Source organism: Ambystoma mexicanum, chromosome 13 (assembly GCF_040938575.1).
Source record: "Ambystoma mexicanum isolate Mex_15411 chromosome 13, UKY_AmexF1_1, whole genome shotgun sequence".
NCBI classification, from domain to species: Eukaryota; Metazoa; Chordata; class Amphibia; order Caudata; family Ambystomatidae; genus Ambystoma; species Ambystoma mexicanum.
This window is the reverse complement of record NC_090938.1, coordinates 176,633,178-176,651,592: the sequence shown is the minus strand read 5'-3', so window position 1 is coordinate 176,651,592 and position 18,415 is coordinate 176,633,178. Positions and strand designations below refer to the sequence as shown.

The window sequence follows — 18,415 nt, the reverse complement described above, 5'->3', positions numbered from 1 at the left end:
ATCTTCATGACATGGGTAAGAACATCGAGAGTATTGTATATAGAAGAGTGGAGCATGGAAAGGGCTGTGTCAGGATTTTATATGTACTCTGAGCTCCAGAATTGTGCAGCTGGGTAGACAGTTGTGGGATGAGTGGTTGTCTTATAGGTGCTACAGGCAGCCTTAAAGAGAATGCTGGCAGAGATTGGAACCCAGATCCCTTAGGATTGGGTAAATGTGGACGAATCTCTTGTTTTCTGTTATGAATCTTGCTGCGGCAGGATGTGCAGCCTTAAGTGGGCGAGTTGCATCAGCAGAGTAACACTGAGGATGGAGTTCCCCTCATTGATGTTGGAGATTACCAGTGTATGGACTATGGTTCTGAAGTTCTCAGGTGTATGAAGGGCATTGACTTCCGGAGGATGATTAGCTGGTACGAGGCTGTTTTTTTGTTTGTTGTTGATAAGTTAAATAAATGTTAAATGTTGTTAGAAGGAGAGAGTTTTGTCTATAGTGAACAACAGCAATTTTGCAGTCAGGCCGGGTAAGGTGAGAAGTCATCAATTCATCAATGTGTGTGTTGTTTAGTCACCCTTGAATGCTGTCCTGCTTAGAAGGTGCGAGTAGAATGAATTCCGTCATTGTGAGATTGAGCTCCATGCACCTGCATTCCATGGATTGAAGTCAGGCAGTTCTTAAGGCTTGAGATGTTTACTATTTCGATGTGAGCAGTGAGGCTGGCCCACTTGATCTACTTTAGGATAATAGCAGAGAGAACATTACCTATGCATACGCTTAGTTTAAGTGACACACGGGTGCCAGCACATTCCTGGGGTTGAGGGGAGTGAAGGTGGTCTAGGTTTGTGTTTTGCGCTGTGGGATCGACTGTAGGTAATCCCTAAGTATTTTCTCTTTGCCCGACAGCGGCGCATTTAATTGTTTATTGAAAATTTTGTGTGTGTTTTATTGCTAGGAGAGCAAGAACTCTCACAAGTGTATGTTGTGAAAGGTGTGCATGAACTACATTACCCACAATCCTAGTGGATAAATAGGAAGTCCAGGCGCTTCTGGGACGTGCCGGTCTTCACCGGTCATCGCGGCAGCTCGCCAGCTCGCTGGCCCCTACTCCCTGCTAGGCTCCCGCGCTCTACAGAAAACCTTGATTGTACGTCAAACAACTTCACTAGTAAGTCCGCCACTCACATACTTTCAGTGGACTAAGTGAGGGGTGTGCACTATATTTAACCGGTCAAGTGGCACAGCGAGTAGAGCGCTCGCTTTGGCATCAGTGCAGAGCCTGCGAACGCAGGTTCGAATCCCGGCAGCGCCAAACTCAGCGTTTCATCCTTCCGAGGTCGATAAATGAGCACCACACACCGTGGGTAATAATAAGCAGCGCTCAGATACCTGAGGGTTCGTAGCGCTATATAAATGCCAAATTATTATTATTATTTTTAACCATGTGCTTAGAAAAAACCGTGTGCGCAAACAGTGAAACTGCTTCTAACATCGCGCCTCTGTTGGTACTGTCTCTTTCCTTGCTCAACACTCGATCTTTCTATAAACATGGCGTTGAAATTGCAGACCATGTCAATGATTGCAACCCTGACTTTTTGGGTATAACTGGAACATGGCTAAATTCCAACTTGCCTACTCAAGCAACCCCCTCAAACCCAGATGAATACACTCTCTTTAGAGCAGATCGCTCTCAGGGCAAAGGTGGCGGATTGGCACTCCTGTGCAAATCCAGCCTAAATTGTCACATACTACCACACAATTCACCTGATGGCTGTGAATCTCTGTGGGTTAAAATTAAGACATCCCCTCTCACCATCTATCGGCCACCCAAGGACATGCCCCTTTTCGAAGAACAACTTATCGATCTTATAACACAAATTGGTAAAAGTAAAAGCCCTTTTATCTTCATGGGCGATCTTAACTACTGGGCCAACGACCAACTTGACAGAACAGGACTCAGTCTAGAGGACTCAATCACCTCTATTGGACTAACTCAGTGGATTAAAACTCACACACACAAAAAGTGGACACACACTTGACTAGCTTATCTCACAAAATGCTACTATTTCTGACATTTTGGCTACACCATGAATATGGTCTGATCTCTCTCTTATCCAGGCATAACTCTCACTATCAGGTCCTCCACCTAAACTTAACACATATCCGCGCTTGCCTAAATTGACTCGTAATATGAAAAATATTACATCCTCTAAATTCTCATCCCTAGTAGCATCCCAGCTATAACCTATATTTAACTTTGCGGACTCTTCGCCTTAGTTAACCACTTGACTCACTCTATCAAAGAAGCTGTGAATGAACGAGCGCCCATGAAAAGGAAATCTATCAAGTCTGAAGGTACTAAAAACACCTGGTCCTCAGACGATATTGTTAGGGCCAGACAAAACAAAAGGGCTCTTGAATGATCCTGGAGAAAGGACCCTAACAACAACACACTAGATGCCTACAAAAAATCCACGCATGAATAAAAGAAACTTAGCACTAATGCCAAAGCCACACACTACAATAAAAGAATTATAAACGCTAAATCCAATGTCGGTGAAGTGTTTAAAATCTGAACTGATTTTCAGGATCATCCTCCACCTTCTCATAACATAACTAAAGACTCTAAATGGTGCCAAGACATCCATGATGCTTCCCTTTCGAAAATCGACTCCCGTAAAGAAAGAATCAATAAATCCCTTAGCAATGTAGCACAACCACTACCCACAGAAAATATCAAACATCTTAACAACACTCAAGAAAGAATACCCCAATTCTCCTTTTCCCACTATTCTGAAAAGGAAGTGCTCAACGTTATACAAGATCTTAAAACTACTTCCTGCCCTGGTGACGACTGTCCCACGAACATTTTCAAAGAATCGACTGACTTGCTGGTACCTTGCATCACTAAGTTGATAAATGTATCTTTTGATGAAGGTGTGGTACCAGATGCTCTCAAATCCGCCTGCATAACACCCTTGCTGAAAAAAGAAAATCTAGACCCTACCAACAAGTATAATTATAGGCCAATAACCAATGTGCCTTTTATATTGAAGATACTGGACAAATTGGCATACAAATAACTCCAGGCTCATGTTGAAAAACACAAGATCCTCGGCACTCGACAGTCAGGATTTAGGGCTCGGCACGGAACTGAAACAGCCATGCTCGACCTTAAGTCCACCCTGACGGGCATTGCTGACAAGAATCAAGCTGCACTACTGATGCTTCTTGACCTCTCCGCAGCCTTTGATCTGGTAGAGCACAGCTTACTAGTGACAAGACTCGGAAAGGTCGCAAACTGTTCCTCGATGGCATCTAAATGGATCGCCTCCTTCTTGGGCCCTCGCATGGTTAGGGTTAGTGTAGGTAGTCATCACTCCACTCCTATCTCTCAAACCTGTGGTGTCCCACAAGGCTCCTGCCTATCGCCATTACTTTTTAATCTGTACGTTTGCCCTCTTCTGGACCTCTTAAAGAAACTAGGTGTTTAGTATACTAACTACGCAGACGACACACAGCTGGTCATCCAGCTCAGTGGTCACTACAGAAATTATGTTGATGCCATCAATAACATCTACAAAGCCATCCAGGATTGGATGGCTTGTAACTCTCTAGCCTTAAACAATAACAAAACCAAACTAATGATAGTATCCTCCAAGAACACCCAGAGCAAACTAGATACTGACTACTCCAATTTCCCAATTGCAGGCAGCATCATCGCTGTCCAGAGGTAGGTAAAGACTCTGGGAGTTGTCTAATATGACAAATTATCCATGAAGTCGCATGTCTCTCATATCAGGTCCAGCTGCGGACTGATCAATAAGCGAATCAATCACATCCATCCATTTCTAACAACCGAAAACTGTGCACTTCTATCCACGGCGTTGATAAACTCCAGACTAGACTATTGCAACAGCCTATTGTGTGGCACTACTGCCGCAAATATTCAGTCCTTAGAAGTGGCCCAGAACAATGCTGTGCGGGCCATTTTCAATCAATCTCATCGCTCCCATTTCTCCATCTTCAGGAAGAAGCTTCATTGGCTTCCAGTTAAACATTGCATTACACACAAAATGCTCACTACGACACATAATTGTCTCTCTCTCAGCAGCCCCATCTACTTGTCTGAACGCATTAACATCAAGAGTAATGGAAGAAATCTTCGTTCCTCCTCTGCCACAGTCCTTGCTTCCCCCAGATTTAAGACTGCAAGATTTGGAAGCACTGCGCTTGACGTTCAGGGGCCTCTACTCTGGAATGCCCTGCCGGCTGGGCTACGACAGATCCAAAACTACCTCCAATTCAAGCCATAAAAACCTACCTTTCTCTTTGTCGTCTTGTTTATGTCTGTGTTTCTGTGTGCGCTGAGGCCCACGGGCATGCAGCGCGTTATAAGAATTAAAATAAATTTAAGAGAGGAGGCAAGAATTTTGTCGTATTGAAAGTTTGCTGTATGATACCTACCTTCTTGATGAAAACATGCTTCATAGAGTTGCACTTTCATCTAGACTCAGGTATTACCATATTGGGCAGAGGGTTTGGACATTGTTTGACTGACATGAAGAGACCTTTCCTCCTGTTAGCAGCCACTGAGATAGCTGATGAGTTTTATACAGTTTTGGCTTCAGTTAAGAGGCACCAGCCCAAACTGTTGGCTGCCTTGAGGGTGAGGCAGACTTTGTTCCTCTGCATTCTACAGCAGCATTGGCAAACTTACTGTTGATTAGTTCTTCCGTGTTCCGGCGGGGGAAGGTTTAACACTAATGCAATGGGGACATGAGGATATGTGCGTCACCCAGTACTGTTATGATTTGCTTGTGAGTTGATAAGAGAGCATCTCAGTTCATGGAGTTGGGGTTGATCAGAGTTGCCAGTTTGTGTTCTAGATCTTATATGGGAAGTCCTCAAATGAACGACTAGAAGACATGGTGGGCTTACAATGTTTCTTGTTGGCATGGGAGGGCATGTGTAAAGAGGATGAGGATGGTGGTGTGGTCTTTCCAGTCAGGTTGGAAAGGATTAGGGCATTGTATGAGATGGGAGGCTGTGAAGAAGAGGTTTAGTATGTTTCTTCTGATGTGGGTGGGATTCAGTACATTTTTTTAATGTCCTGTGAATCCTTGCAGCAGAGGAGAGCATTCTTGGTGCTTTTAGTGGCCTTGGTACCTGGCAAATTGAGATTACTAAGGAATATGTTTCTAGAGTTTGTGATTGTTGCTGAAATGATGAGATTGCAAATGTCACCAAGGAATGACCCACACCTGTGAGGTGGTGGCTAGATCAGATGGAAGTGGCAGTTCTTTGTACTCTATTGGAAGGCATAATGTGAGAAGCTATAAGGAGTTTGTTGCTGTTTGACCGACCGTGGCGCAGGATCAGTCTGATTTGTGTATACCTGTCACTCCTCCCCCTAACTTCCATGTGCGGTCAACACATTGGATGCTCTGTCTGAGTTGGATGAGAATATCAATGATATTGCTGGAGGAGGGGGAAATCCAGGTTTCTGTGATAAAAATGGGAACAAGTCTGTATGTTGTGGTGAGATTGGTGATGTCAGCAGCATGTGGGACATCCGAGTACACATCCTCATTAATGAGCATTAAATTGCGAGAGAGGCAGGATGGTGAAGAAGGGGTGTTGTGAGTGAGACTGAGAGGACATGCAGTGCATGGACAGCGTTTGTGAACATTTGTACTCAGAAGAGATGGCAGGGGTGGATGAAGGAGATACATTGTAATGTCTGAATTACGTTGGAGGGGCCGGGCTTCCAGCCCTTTGCCTAATTCAGGACCTAACAAGCACAAACATACAGTGTCCTTGTCATCATACTTATCTAAGAATTCCAACGATGAGGACGCATAGGGAAGACTGGATATAATGAAGAGCAGGTGGCTCCTGATCGGCTGCTGGGCTGGAGGAGGCAGACTTGGTCATATGACAAGGGACACTCCTCTGGGCCTGACGGAAGATCACTGCAAGGTGGGGTGAAATCAAAGCCCTTGAGGAGTAACCATTTAGTGATAAAAGCTGAAGCGAGAAAAGCTAGACACATTTGGTGTGAAAAGTAGAGGAGGCGTGGCTGGCCACCTGATACACTCGTCTGTGCTTTATGGAAGAACGCTAAAGGGGAGGGGGAAAAGCAAGCTCTTAATAGTCACCATTTGGTGTAGAAAGCAGGTGGAGGAGAAGCTGATCATGGCAGAAGGGCACTGCAAGAGAAGGGTAAAACAAGCCCTTAAGCAGTCATTGTTTGGAGCGAATGGCTGGAGGATGTGAAGGTAGTCTCTGTTTGGCAAAAAAAAGGTGGAGGAAACAGAGATAGTGACATTAACAGGTGCCCCCTCTGAGTCTGGTAGAAAAGCACTGCAAGGGATGGGCAGCATTTAGTGCAAAAAGCTGGAGGAAGCAAAGCTGGTGAGATTACAGGACACTACTATATATACTTGTGCAAGAGAAGGGGGAAAAAGAAAGCCCTCAAATAGTCACCACTTGGCTTGTTTGAATGGGAAAGCGTATGAGGCAAGTTATGCAAGAGATGTGGCTAATGAGGGAGGATGTTTTAATTGACGATGTGCACCAGATTGAAGACTATTGTCCACGCAGTGGAGCATTTAAATGAAGACAAAATGAAAGAGTAAAGCAGTGAAACAAGAGATATAGTACAAGAGTTGGCGTGAGACGTTTAGTTCCTTGAAAAGTTAAAGGTGAGATGGTGTGAGTGTTGCAAAGTTATTAAATATACAATCTAGAAACAGACTACATATGTGCAGAGAGGTTGACAATTGATGATCCAAAGTTAGGATCAGTGCATGAGAGAGGAAAGACAAGGGAAAGAAACTAAAGGAATGGGATGGCCAAAGATAGCAACAGAGTGAAGGGAAGCAGGGATTAAGAGGGATTAACAGATATCCATTTTTAAAGAGTTTAAATGGAGTTAAAATTAAGAGAGTCTTCTGTTATCAAAGGGTGAATTTAAGATAGGCAGCCAGAGATAGAATTATGAGGTAGACTAGCGGAGGATGAAAAAGAGAGGATGGGCTGAGGTTCACCAGCGTAAAAAGGGCAGGAATGGCCCAAAATGAAATATTATTCAGTAGGCTACTAGTATGGCAGAAGTACTTGGGAGGATAGCTCAGGGGCAACAAGACGACACAGAGCAACACAGGTTCGATCCCCGGGTCCGCGCTTAGAAACCTCTGGGTATTAAACACATTATAAATAACCAATTACAATTACAAAAAAAGTTTTGTCAGCCAAAGAATAAAAATAGAAATAGTTTGAGAGTTTAGTAAACAATTATGTGCTAAGGTCTAAATACAAAGATAGAAAGAGAGAGAAGGAAGAAGTCTGCATCGAGTGCATAGAATAGGTCGGGGATATTAAAAAGAAGAAGTGAAAAAGGAATTTGTGACAAAGTGAAGAACAAATTCACTCAACTGAGTAGATCAAAAACCAGACCGGGAAAGAAGAAAGCATAGATGCAATCCAAATAATAAGAACCGATGATCGAGAAGCTTGGAAAGATAGTAGAGGACAGATGATAGGATGGAAATTGGGAGTAGAGTCAAGGTTCAAGAAGGACTATTAAAAAGAATGTGGAAAAATGGGAGTGAAAGAACGTAACGTCCACTAAATGCAGGGTTTGGAAATATACACATTGAGAGGTCTGATCTCAAATAGATGGCACTATTGCAATGAAGCGTTATCCTGCATTTGCATGGATTAAATGTGTATGGGGCGGAGGCACCATATGAAATTCTGGACAGACAGAAGGAAATGTTGCATTCTAGCTGAAGCTAGACCATCTACTCTTACCGTGCCAAGCGAATGATGGATTGTGAGACGTTGATGTCGGCCACAGCACTGCATTCACGAAACAGGAGCCGGTGCCTCTGCAAGAGGATAGAAAACACATGCGTTTCTGTTTAGGGTCTTTCTATGGAACACTTAGATGCCTAAACTGAAAGTGCATTGTATGAAACCCTTCTAGTTTGGTAATGTTTTAATTTTATGACTAGATAACAGATGGAAAATCATGACCTGTAGCTCCTGGGAGGTGCCGCAGAGACAGTCAGGTGGCATGGAATGTAGGCAGTTGCGGTGGATGTATACTAATTGACCTTTTCACAATTGACCTCAGGAGAATTGGCCTCGGGAGAATTGACCTAATTTAAAAGGTCAATTAGGACATATATGCAGGGGGTAAATGCCCCGCAACCCCCCACCCAATCCAAAAACCCCTGCAACTCCCCCACCCAATCCCCTTATATTATTTATAATCCAAAACTAACCCTATACATACATAAAATACCTAAAATAATATAAAGGTCAATTGTGCAGAAGGTCAATTAGGACCTATATAATTAGGTTAATTAGGACAAAAGGTCAATTGTAAAAGGTCAATTTGGGTAATACCATTACGGCTGCTAGGCTGCTACGCTGGCGCATTCTGAGACATCTGCGGGAATCAAGGCCTTACCTTTTTAAGTTAAAGGCTGTGGCTCTCATCTGCCATGGCTCTTGTTGATCCTATTCATGTCTATTTCCACAACGGTCATATTGTTTTTTTTTTTATTTTGTGATTCCATAGAGGCTATCTTTCTGTTTTTTAGAGTGACAGAAACATGATTATTCTCCTAGTGCCTGGAAACTTTCTGGCCTTCAGAAAACATGCCCTTGGTAATATGGGCTGTGTAAGGGTCAAGCTGTTAAATGCATAGGAGACTTTGTTAAAGGGCCCTTGCTTCACTCAGACCTTTCCACTTGCGACCTCATTACAAGCCTGCCGGTCCAGAAATAAGGGTGCTGGTAGCAATGTACCGGCACCCTTTCCGGACCACCAGACTACGAGAATGCCTGCATGGGCTGGTGCTCCCAGCAGGTCTGATCTGCCAGGAGCCCCGGCCCCTGCAGGCATGGTTTTCACGGAAGCACCGGCACTGTTAGCAACGGTGCCTGTGCTTCCGTGGCCCTATTCCCGTGGGGGACTTACAGTTTCCGCCGCCTGACATCCCGGCCGCCGGGACGTGTAAAGTCCCAGTGGCACCTGGATCTCAGGCAGCATAACGGTGTTACGAGGTCAGCAGCAACCCGCAGGTAGCACCAGCGAGTTACCACCGGCCTTGCATTGAGGACCATGGTCTCCAAGCATTGAAGGGGCTACATTAATTCCCATTTCCATTTTTTGCTTTATTTGTCAATTTTGCCTTTAGCAGACACAATTCAAATACATAGTTATTCAATACATATGTTACATCCAGGATCTCTACTTCATACATAAAAGCAGATACCATGGCCCTCATTACAACACCGGCGCTAAGCCATAGCGCTATTAGCACCATGGTTGGTGCCGGTGTTGTAACGGGTCCGCCATGGTTCAATGGGGAATTACCACCCCATTCCAAGGTTGGCGGGGCGGTAATTCCCCATTGAACCATGGCCCTTCCCCATTCCCATTTTCGCCCCATAGGCCTCTATAGGAATGGGGAAGGCGCTAAGTACGGTACCGCAAATTGCGTAGACCAGCCGTTAAGGTCGGGTCCCGCAAAGGTACCTCGTAGTAAGGCGCTAAGTGTTTAACGGCGCCGCAGCCTTGTACGGCGCCGTTAAACACTTAGCGCCAGGGTCGTAATGAGGTCCCATAGGTAAAACAGTAAGGTAGGTTATAAAAATGGGATCTATGTAATCACTGCACTGCCCATAATGTCCGCCCATAATGTCGACTTACATTTTGCCGACTCCCATTATGGTGCGGTGCAGTGATCACATAGATCACTGTGGGTAGTATCCCCCTACACACCTCCCCATTCTGACTTATAGTGCCAGTGGCACGCATTAGAAGTGTGCTGCCGTCTCTCCGGTATCCCTGCAGTGTCAGTTCTCACCCACTAACGCGGGTCAAAACTGGCGCCACAGGGTGCGTTTTTTTCTTCACTTTTCTTTTTTTTAAGTGTCCCCTACTTCCATCTAATGGAAGCAGGGGACGCCCACACAGCCCCCGCCCCCTGTAGTTGCAATAATGGGGCTCAGTATTTTTGACCTGCACAAAGGCGCAGTTCTAGCAATGGGTGACATTTTTTAGTTGCCGTAAATGTACTATCCCATACAAATCCAAGAAATTATTCAATTGACTACCAAGAGTTTCCTGCTAAACCAGCCAGTCGCTTGACATAGTTTTAAAGCTTTCGCTGCATTACTAACACAAACTTTCTTAAACAGTGGAAGCAGGTACAATCTTCTCAAATCATTATAACTCTGACAAAGCAGCGAAAAATGAGTAACCAACTCTGGACATAAACCACATGTCGGACACATTTCAGAATTGTACATTGTCCAACTGTGGGTGAAAGTTGCAACCTTAAGTGTTCCAGTCCTGAATTCCATAAATAAAGTTCATGCATAGGCCGGAGTTATTAGATCCAAATATTTACCAACACTGTGTTCAGTTTTCAAGGACCAGTAATCAAGCCCTGTTTTCCAGTGTAGGCACGAACGTATAAGGTGTTCCTGGATATCACGCTTAACAACCTTTTTTGAGCACCTAGTTAAATTCTGCGGGTTCTGTTACATATCGTCTTGGCCCGCTGTATTTAACTGCAGCCTTACGTGGTTTGTCCATTGGAGTGATCATCCTCCAAGGTGGTTGAGTAAGTCAATATAGGCCTCCCGCTACTTCCCAACCTCCGGAGTCACCCAGAGTCTTATCCAATAAACTACTGGTTTCAATGCTAGCTCGAAAACAATTGACATTAAACCACAGTCCACCAGTAAAACGGCATTAGGAAAACATCTTGGTAGTCTAAGGAGCATTTGTAAAAACTTGTTCTAGGCTACCCCAAGTTTCAAACAGCTGGTGTGGCCTCATAATCCAGCTCCATAAAGTATGGCAGAGAATCGTGTAAATGTTAATGGCATGTGGATACAGCTCTCTCTCCATGGTCTACACACATTTTTCTTAAACCACCACTATTTAGTTAAAAAATAATCTGTGATTTTTTAGACTGATCTACTCAAGCCCCAGTATAGGTAGATCATACTCCAAGGTAATCGTAATAATTTACTTGTGACAGGTAAATCCCATTGACCTATATGGAGCATACACAGGACTTTGATCTCACTGGTCTAAACACCATTTTGTTTGTCTTACTCTTATTGAGGGTTACGCCTAGTTGAGGGCATTTGGAGACAAAACATTCCAGGCAGCGGCTGGTCCCCATAGGTGATGTAGCCAACAATGCAGCGTCATCAGCAAAAAAGAATGCCGGAAAGATGTCAGCACCGAGCTTTGGTGGATCAAGCCTTCCCCCACGGGCATTCTGCCACCAAATCCAGGATGACTTCAAGAATGTATAGGCAGAACAGGAGAGGGGCAAGGACACAGCATTGCTGCACGCCTCTGTCGACCCCAAACTGTACAGTGCTTTCACCTGCCAAACCCCACCTCACCACCGCTGTATTGTTAAAGTTGCAAAATAACTGTTACCAATTGTTTGCCATAACTGGGCTCTAGGTGCGCTGTTAAAAGCCGTCTGTAGGTCCAGAAAGACTGCAAAGACCTGCATTCTCTTCAATACAGTATGCTTCTGTAAGACAGTAGACAAACGGAAGCATTGGTCAACATTAGTGAACCTCTACTGGAAACCAGCCTGAAGAGAACAGGAAATAAGGTTATTGGAGGACAACCAATCCGGTAACTGCTTTAATACTACCTTTGCAAATAGGTTTCCCGTAGCATCGAGTAGTGAAATAGGCCTATAGTTACCAGGTTTTTCTCTCCCATCTTTTTTGTATATTATGGGCATTATTTCAGCACTGATCCAGGAGTCAGGGACCTTATTAAGATTGAGCACTGCTTGAAGCAATTTCAGTCATATAGGAGCCCAGATATCAGGCTCATCCTTGTGCAGATCAGCCAGCATTCTATCAGACCTGGGGCTTTCTGGGCCACAGAACTCAGTAATTCACTTTCTACCGCTGCCAATGTAATAATAATCTGAGGTCTGCGACGAATGGTTCTCTCTAAACCTGTCTTGCACAATCCCTCATTGTTAATACACTCATTATCAACATCCACTTTGTACAAAATGCCAAATTGGGAAAGTCATTCTCTGCAGGAATATGGCAATGGAATCTGTTGTCTTTTGTTTCTTTTGTATCGGAGACTAGTGTCCAGAATACCTTTCAGTCTCTTTTGGTACTTGCCTCCTTAAGGTCATCCCATTTGGTTTTATAATATTCTTCTTTTCCTTCCTTTCTTTTGTTTTTAGAGTCACTTCTATTGGAGCGTAGCTCCTCCTTATTTACTTTCCCTTGTATTGCGAGATAATGCATTAGATCTTACTTTGCCAGCCTGCACTCGCTATCAAAGGTATCAGGTAATATTATCCCCACCAATAATATCGCCATATATGTGATCGTCGGGAACAATATTATTAGTGGAGATCATTTTTGGGGTAAATGGAAGCAGGGCTTGCAGGGCTGTGGCCTGCTCCCTTTAAAATAATACGGGGGTTTCAGGGGTGTGTCCCGCAGGTTTAATGGGTTAATAAGGCCGCAAAAAATATGGCACCATTATTGTATGGCGATATTTTTGCAGGGATATTAACACATGGAACCCTATCAAACAAGTCAGTCTTTCCTGCTCCTCTCTGCTTTAACTCATTGACTGGTCTGGTAAACAGGGGACGAGATCTGTAATCAGATGTTCAAATTTAACCAGGACCTCGCTATCACTGAGATTGCTGCTACACATACTCTCGACATTAGGTAATATTGTTTGATACATGGCATGTTTTGACGCAGCCATCCCTATTCGGTGCCATATGACAACCCGTTGCGCATTCCCAGATATCCTGATCGGTACAGACGACACAGTTGCATTCCATGGCTTGGCTTTTAATCTTATTTTTAGCGAGAAAGGTTTGTGGTCACTATCCCTATGATCAATAATGGTAAAGTCCTCCACAACTTCCCAATCACCTTTCAAAACCAAGATCTAATCAATCCGGGTGGAGCATTCAAACCGCTAAACCGTGTCCCTTCCTGGTTTATCACCGCTGCACCTACCGTTACATGCCCTTAAACTTAGGTCTTGAAGTATCTGTATATTAATTCCTGTGCAGTTAATCCCTCGAAATGTCAAATCAACCTGGAACCTGTAACCCTTAAGGACTGCCAATGAAAACTACAAGATCTATCTAATGTGACGCTCTTCATCCCCAGCCTTCACCCGGAGACAGTAGAACTGTCCAAGGTTGGTTTCACTTTCTACTACTTCACCAGCATGCTTTCACTGTTCTGGAAAAACTCCCTGTCCTCACAAACTACACTTTCCTATGGAGTTCCACAATGCACACATTCCATGCAATTCCAAAAGATACACATGTATATGGTACTCCACAAGAATCTATCGGATTACTGCGACCCCCGTCACTGCAACCCCGAAATTGCTGACTTTTTTTTATTTTGACCCCACTTACACAACATATATATGCAGTGAGACCTCCGCAGCCTCCCTTACTAGCATTAAATACCATTACCCCACCATATATATGTGCTCTAAAGGAGGTCGAAGTTAAAAAAAAGTCGACATTTTCAGAGGTCGCATTGATGAGGCCGCAGTAATGGTATAATCTATACGATTACTGCGACCCGAAAATTGCTGACTTTTTTTTTTATTTCACCCCCCTTTACAAAACATATATTTATCCAAAATGTTCTACCTGGGATTTGGAAATGGCAAAACATATTGCGTGACACAAAATGCTTATATATTTATATACACGTATTTGGACAGGGGTCTGAGTTGTGACTGCAAGGGAGGGTTAGTGCGGCTATAAAGTGATTTATAGTGAGTGGAGTGGATAACCGGGTGGGCGGTTACATCATACCAGAGATTACACTGTGTAAGAGGAGAATGGCAGGATGTGGCACGCAGAAGGAACCCGCAGAGGTGGAGCAATGATCATTTTAGTTCTGATTTAGTGAAATTGTGGATGATGTGGAGTAGATGTAGACCTATATGAGAACAATGCAAATAACAAAATTAAAATTTCTAAAATACAGATGATTTTTTTTAATTATAAGAAGGGTACGCTAGACTATACATAAGAGAGGGCAGAATAAACTGCACATTTGGAGGTGAGAAAATATGAAAGTGAACAGAAATAGTTTAGAAAGAACATGTGAAAAGGGCCAATTATTTATGTTATTTGTACTAAATGGTGGGGAATTGCTAAAATCTGTTCTCAATATGTGAGATATTGACTAGACTGAAATCCACTCTTTTGAGCAAGAAGTATAAAGAGATTAGTAACTGGATGGAATAGACAGAGGTGTTCAAGGTGATAGCAGGGATGCAAGAAAGGAGTTCAACTCTATCTTGAATGGATTTAAATGAAGGCGGTCCCACCTCCGCCCCGCCCCCATCCTCGACACTACAACTGAGTGGTGATAGGGGACTGAGCATGGAGCCAATGAACCAGGGAATTAAAGAAAGATCTGTACCTCGTTTCAACAGATCTGTATTTCAAACATGTACGCAGGCACTACAGAAAGAAGGATAACTTGTGGGTGGAACTGCATAGGAATGTGTACATTACGGACCGCTACAGGGATGTCTATCTGGTGGAGCTGCATAGAAATGTGTATCCTGTGGAATTTCATGGAATGTGTACCTTTTGGGCTCCATAGGAATGTGTACCATGTGGAATTTCTTAGGAAGTTGTACATTGCGGATCTCTATAGGAATGTCTACCTTGTCGAGGGGGTTATACCATTACTGCGCCCCCATCACTGCGACCTCCGAAAATGTCGAGTTTTTTTTTAATTTTAATTTTTTTTTACACCACATATATATGTGTGGAGGTGTAAATTGTATATAATACAAGAATGGGGGGCTGCAGGGGGGGTCTCCCCTCACATATATATGTGGTGTAATGGGGGTTGAAATAAAAAATAAGTAGGCAATTTCGGGGTCGCAGTGATGGGGGTTGCAGTAATCGTATAGATTCAAATAAGCTTTGTTCCTAAATAGTACAATGGAACATGAGAATGCCATGTGCTTCTTAGCAGAGGGCCTGGGTTTAGATACAGAGTTGCATTAAGATACAGTGGGGAAAAAACGAACCTAAGAAAAAGGAACAGAAAGAGAATGATCATTTGATATGCCTATAATAATATTAATGCTATGGTACTAATGCCGCAATGGTACTACTAATGAATATTCTTACTACTCCTCGGTTCATGACACCTCAGCTCGAATAGAATGCAGGTTGCCAATGTCAGAGCTTCTTGCAAACCACATTGAAATGCACATTTCGGCAGTACAAACTTTCACACCAACCCACGCTTGTATCATGAACCTGTCTAGGGAACAGGCCTACAATTCGCCACTAGAGTTGAAAGGCATTTTCAGATATGGTCTTCCAAATAATGCTCCAGGTAGACTTCAAATAGGGTCTGTTTACATGCGTGAAGCATTATGGGAAGCCTTTAAGGTTTACCTCAGACGTATTGGCAGTGCCTGGGAGAGGACATCCAAACAGGTCTGTGAAGAACCTCAATTTACTGATCTTGACCCAAGAGCCTTTGACGAGGAGTACAACAACATGTGGCGGGCTGAGGAAGTGCAACAAATGCATGAGAAGCAGAAACTGTGAAGAGAGGTGGCTTTCAGGGAAAATATACACATGAGCTAGAGGTTAAGGACCGCGAAATATGGGGGTGGGGGGGACTGGCCAAGGATGCCTGATCTTGGTTCTTGCATCACACATTCCACAATCCAAAGACAGGGGGTGTGAGGCAATAGTGAGGGAGGAGGACATGGTTTGCCGAAGCAGGATTTAATGTTTACTCACAACTATTGTAAACCACATTCATATAAATGAATAGGTCTTGGGTATGTTGAGGAGTTTTTGAAAATCTCCTAAATTTGCACATTGAATGCACGCATTGTTTTGACTACCGCTTCTACCATAGTGCCTTGCATTACATGCCGTAATTTGTGATTTATTTATTTCTGTGCCGGACTAGCCAAACGCCTATACCACCACCACCTGCACTACTCCACGTGCACGAGTCCAACAGATCATACGACTAGCTCACCCACCCTCCCCTATCATCAGTCTGGCCCAACTGCACCACACCTCCTGCCCATTCAGTTGCCAGCCTCCTGAAACCCGATGCAGCCTGCTCAACTCCTTCTATTCTAGCTGCAACTATCTTGCATCGCATGTACACACCTGCCCTCAGACTGCTATTGCACACACATCACCACATACCACACACACACTATGTACCTACCAGCTATCTACTCAATCCTACTAAGGACAATCCTTCACCTACTCTACGTCACAAGCTTCCCCATCCCTCATACAACTACCACTACTACAACATTACCTAACACTATGGCATCTACCCATAACAACATGCCCATCCAGCCTAACTTCATCAACCCATGCTACCCCACTACTAGAAACCTTAGACTATGCGCTAGGCTTCTAAGGCTATACGACCCACCCATCCACTCCCTAACACAATCCAACATAAGAACTAGTAAACTCCCTCTACCCACTGCAACACCAACAAAGATTCCCAACGACACTTGCATGAACAATCCTCACACAGCTCCCCCTAACCACATCCCTAGCTATCCTATCCCCCTAGCAATAGCCCCCATATCCATCACACCAGATATGAGAGGTGCCCTTATAAATGCCCAGTCAATAGTAGCCCACGCCACAGAGATAGCAAACCTCATTCAGTCAGAAAACTGGATTTTCTGGCCATAATGGAATCTTGGCTCCATACAGCCGCAGGCCCCGCCCTTACCCTAGCTGTCCCAGATGACTTCACTATCCTCAGAGCTGACAGAACGGAATCCCAAGGCGCAGGCCTTGCCATCATTGCCAAAACCAACCTTCACCCAAGACTCACCCCAACTGATGAATTTGACTCCTGTGAATCACTCACAGCCAAAATGCCTATCGCCAGCACCCAAACCCTCACCATCCATCTGCTCTACAGACCGCCCGGTCCCCTAGGATCATTTGAAAAAGACCTCACAGCTATCCTTGCCGATAAACTAAAAAAATACATCCGAGAGCATCCTCCTAGGCGAGTTCAACCTGGGGTTCAAAGACCCTAAAGACCAACATGCCACACTCATAGCCGACACCCTGGCTGAACTAGGGTTCAACCAAAAAAAACCCTCCCCACACGCAATAAAGGTAGGACCCTTGACTGGGTGGGAGACCATAAGTGCAATGCTGCTTTCAATACCATCTCCCCCCAGCTATGGTCAGACCATCATCTCATCACCTTCTCCCTCGAGGCCACTACTCTGACCTCCCATAACAACCCACTAGCCCCCTTTATACCAACCAGAAACAAAAAGAATATTACTGCTGAAAAGCTTGTACCCCCTAATCCTCCCCAATCTGAACTCCCTAGTGGACAACCCAACTGACCCCTTCACTCTAGTTAACGAATACTACAAAATAATGACCTCAGCACTCGATTCTATCACACCACGGAAACTAAGAAAAAGTAAACCTAAAAGACACCTGAACACATGGTTCTCACCACACCTTAAACTACTCCGACTTGAAAAACGTAAGAGCGAACAAACATGGAGACAATCACCCACAGAGACCAACAATACTAACCTCATCAAAGCATCCACTATCTACAAGAAAGAAATAATCTTGGTCAAACAAGACAACCAGAGAATAGCCCAATCTAACTCTAATATAAAAGAACAGTTTACCATCCTTAAAGAACTTGAAACACCCATCCCAATCCCTGACACCTGCGTAAAAGACAAACCCTGGTGCACCAGCATACAAAACGCTCTTTCAAATAAAGTGGCCACCTTACAAGCCAAGATAGCTAACAAAAATGAAGAACTTCCCTCCACCACCACCACTAACCCCACCCCTCCACCCCTAAGCCCACACCCAAACCTTGCCACCATTTCAGCTTCTCGAAAGTTACCACCCTTGAGGTCGAAAAAGTAATTATCACGCTGAAACCATCCAACTGCCAGGGTGAACAGTGCCCCTCGCAAATCATAAAAGATGCAGCTAGACATCTTTCACCCTTCATTACCAAACGTATGAACTCTTCCTTCTCTAAGAGCATCATCCCCATCAAGCTCAAAGAGTCTTGGGTTCTCCCATTACTCAAAAAACAATCTTTAGATCCCTCCATACCTATCAACTACCGACCCATCACCACCGTCCCATTCCTACTCAAAATCTTAGACAAGGTAGCCTACCTTCAAATACAGCAATACCTGGAACAAAGCACCTCCTGGGAGTCCGTCAGTCTGGCTTCAGACCCCAACATAGAACTGAGACATACCTGATCGACCTTAAGGCACAAATTGATACTCTCAGAGATGAGCAAAACCACC

The 18,415-nt window shown here is 44.1% G+C and overlaps 1 protein-coding gene across 3 annotated transcripts in view; it reads right to left on the bottom strand.

Annotated features, from left to right (window-relative positions):
- The window catches only part of RAB44 (RAB44, member RAS oncogene family), a 353,899-nt gene that overhangs the window by 17,461 nt on the left and 318,023 nt on the right, over window positions 1-18,415 (bottom strand). For all 3 annotated transcript variants that reach the window (XM_069633561.1, XM_069633560.1, XM_069633562.1), the window contains exon 15: window positions 7,816-7,892. In XM_069633561.1, coding sequence (XP_069489662.1) covers window positions 7,816-7,892 — 77 coding nt within the window. The remainder of the gene's footprint in view (window positions 1-7,815; window positions 7,893-18,415) is intronic.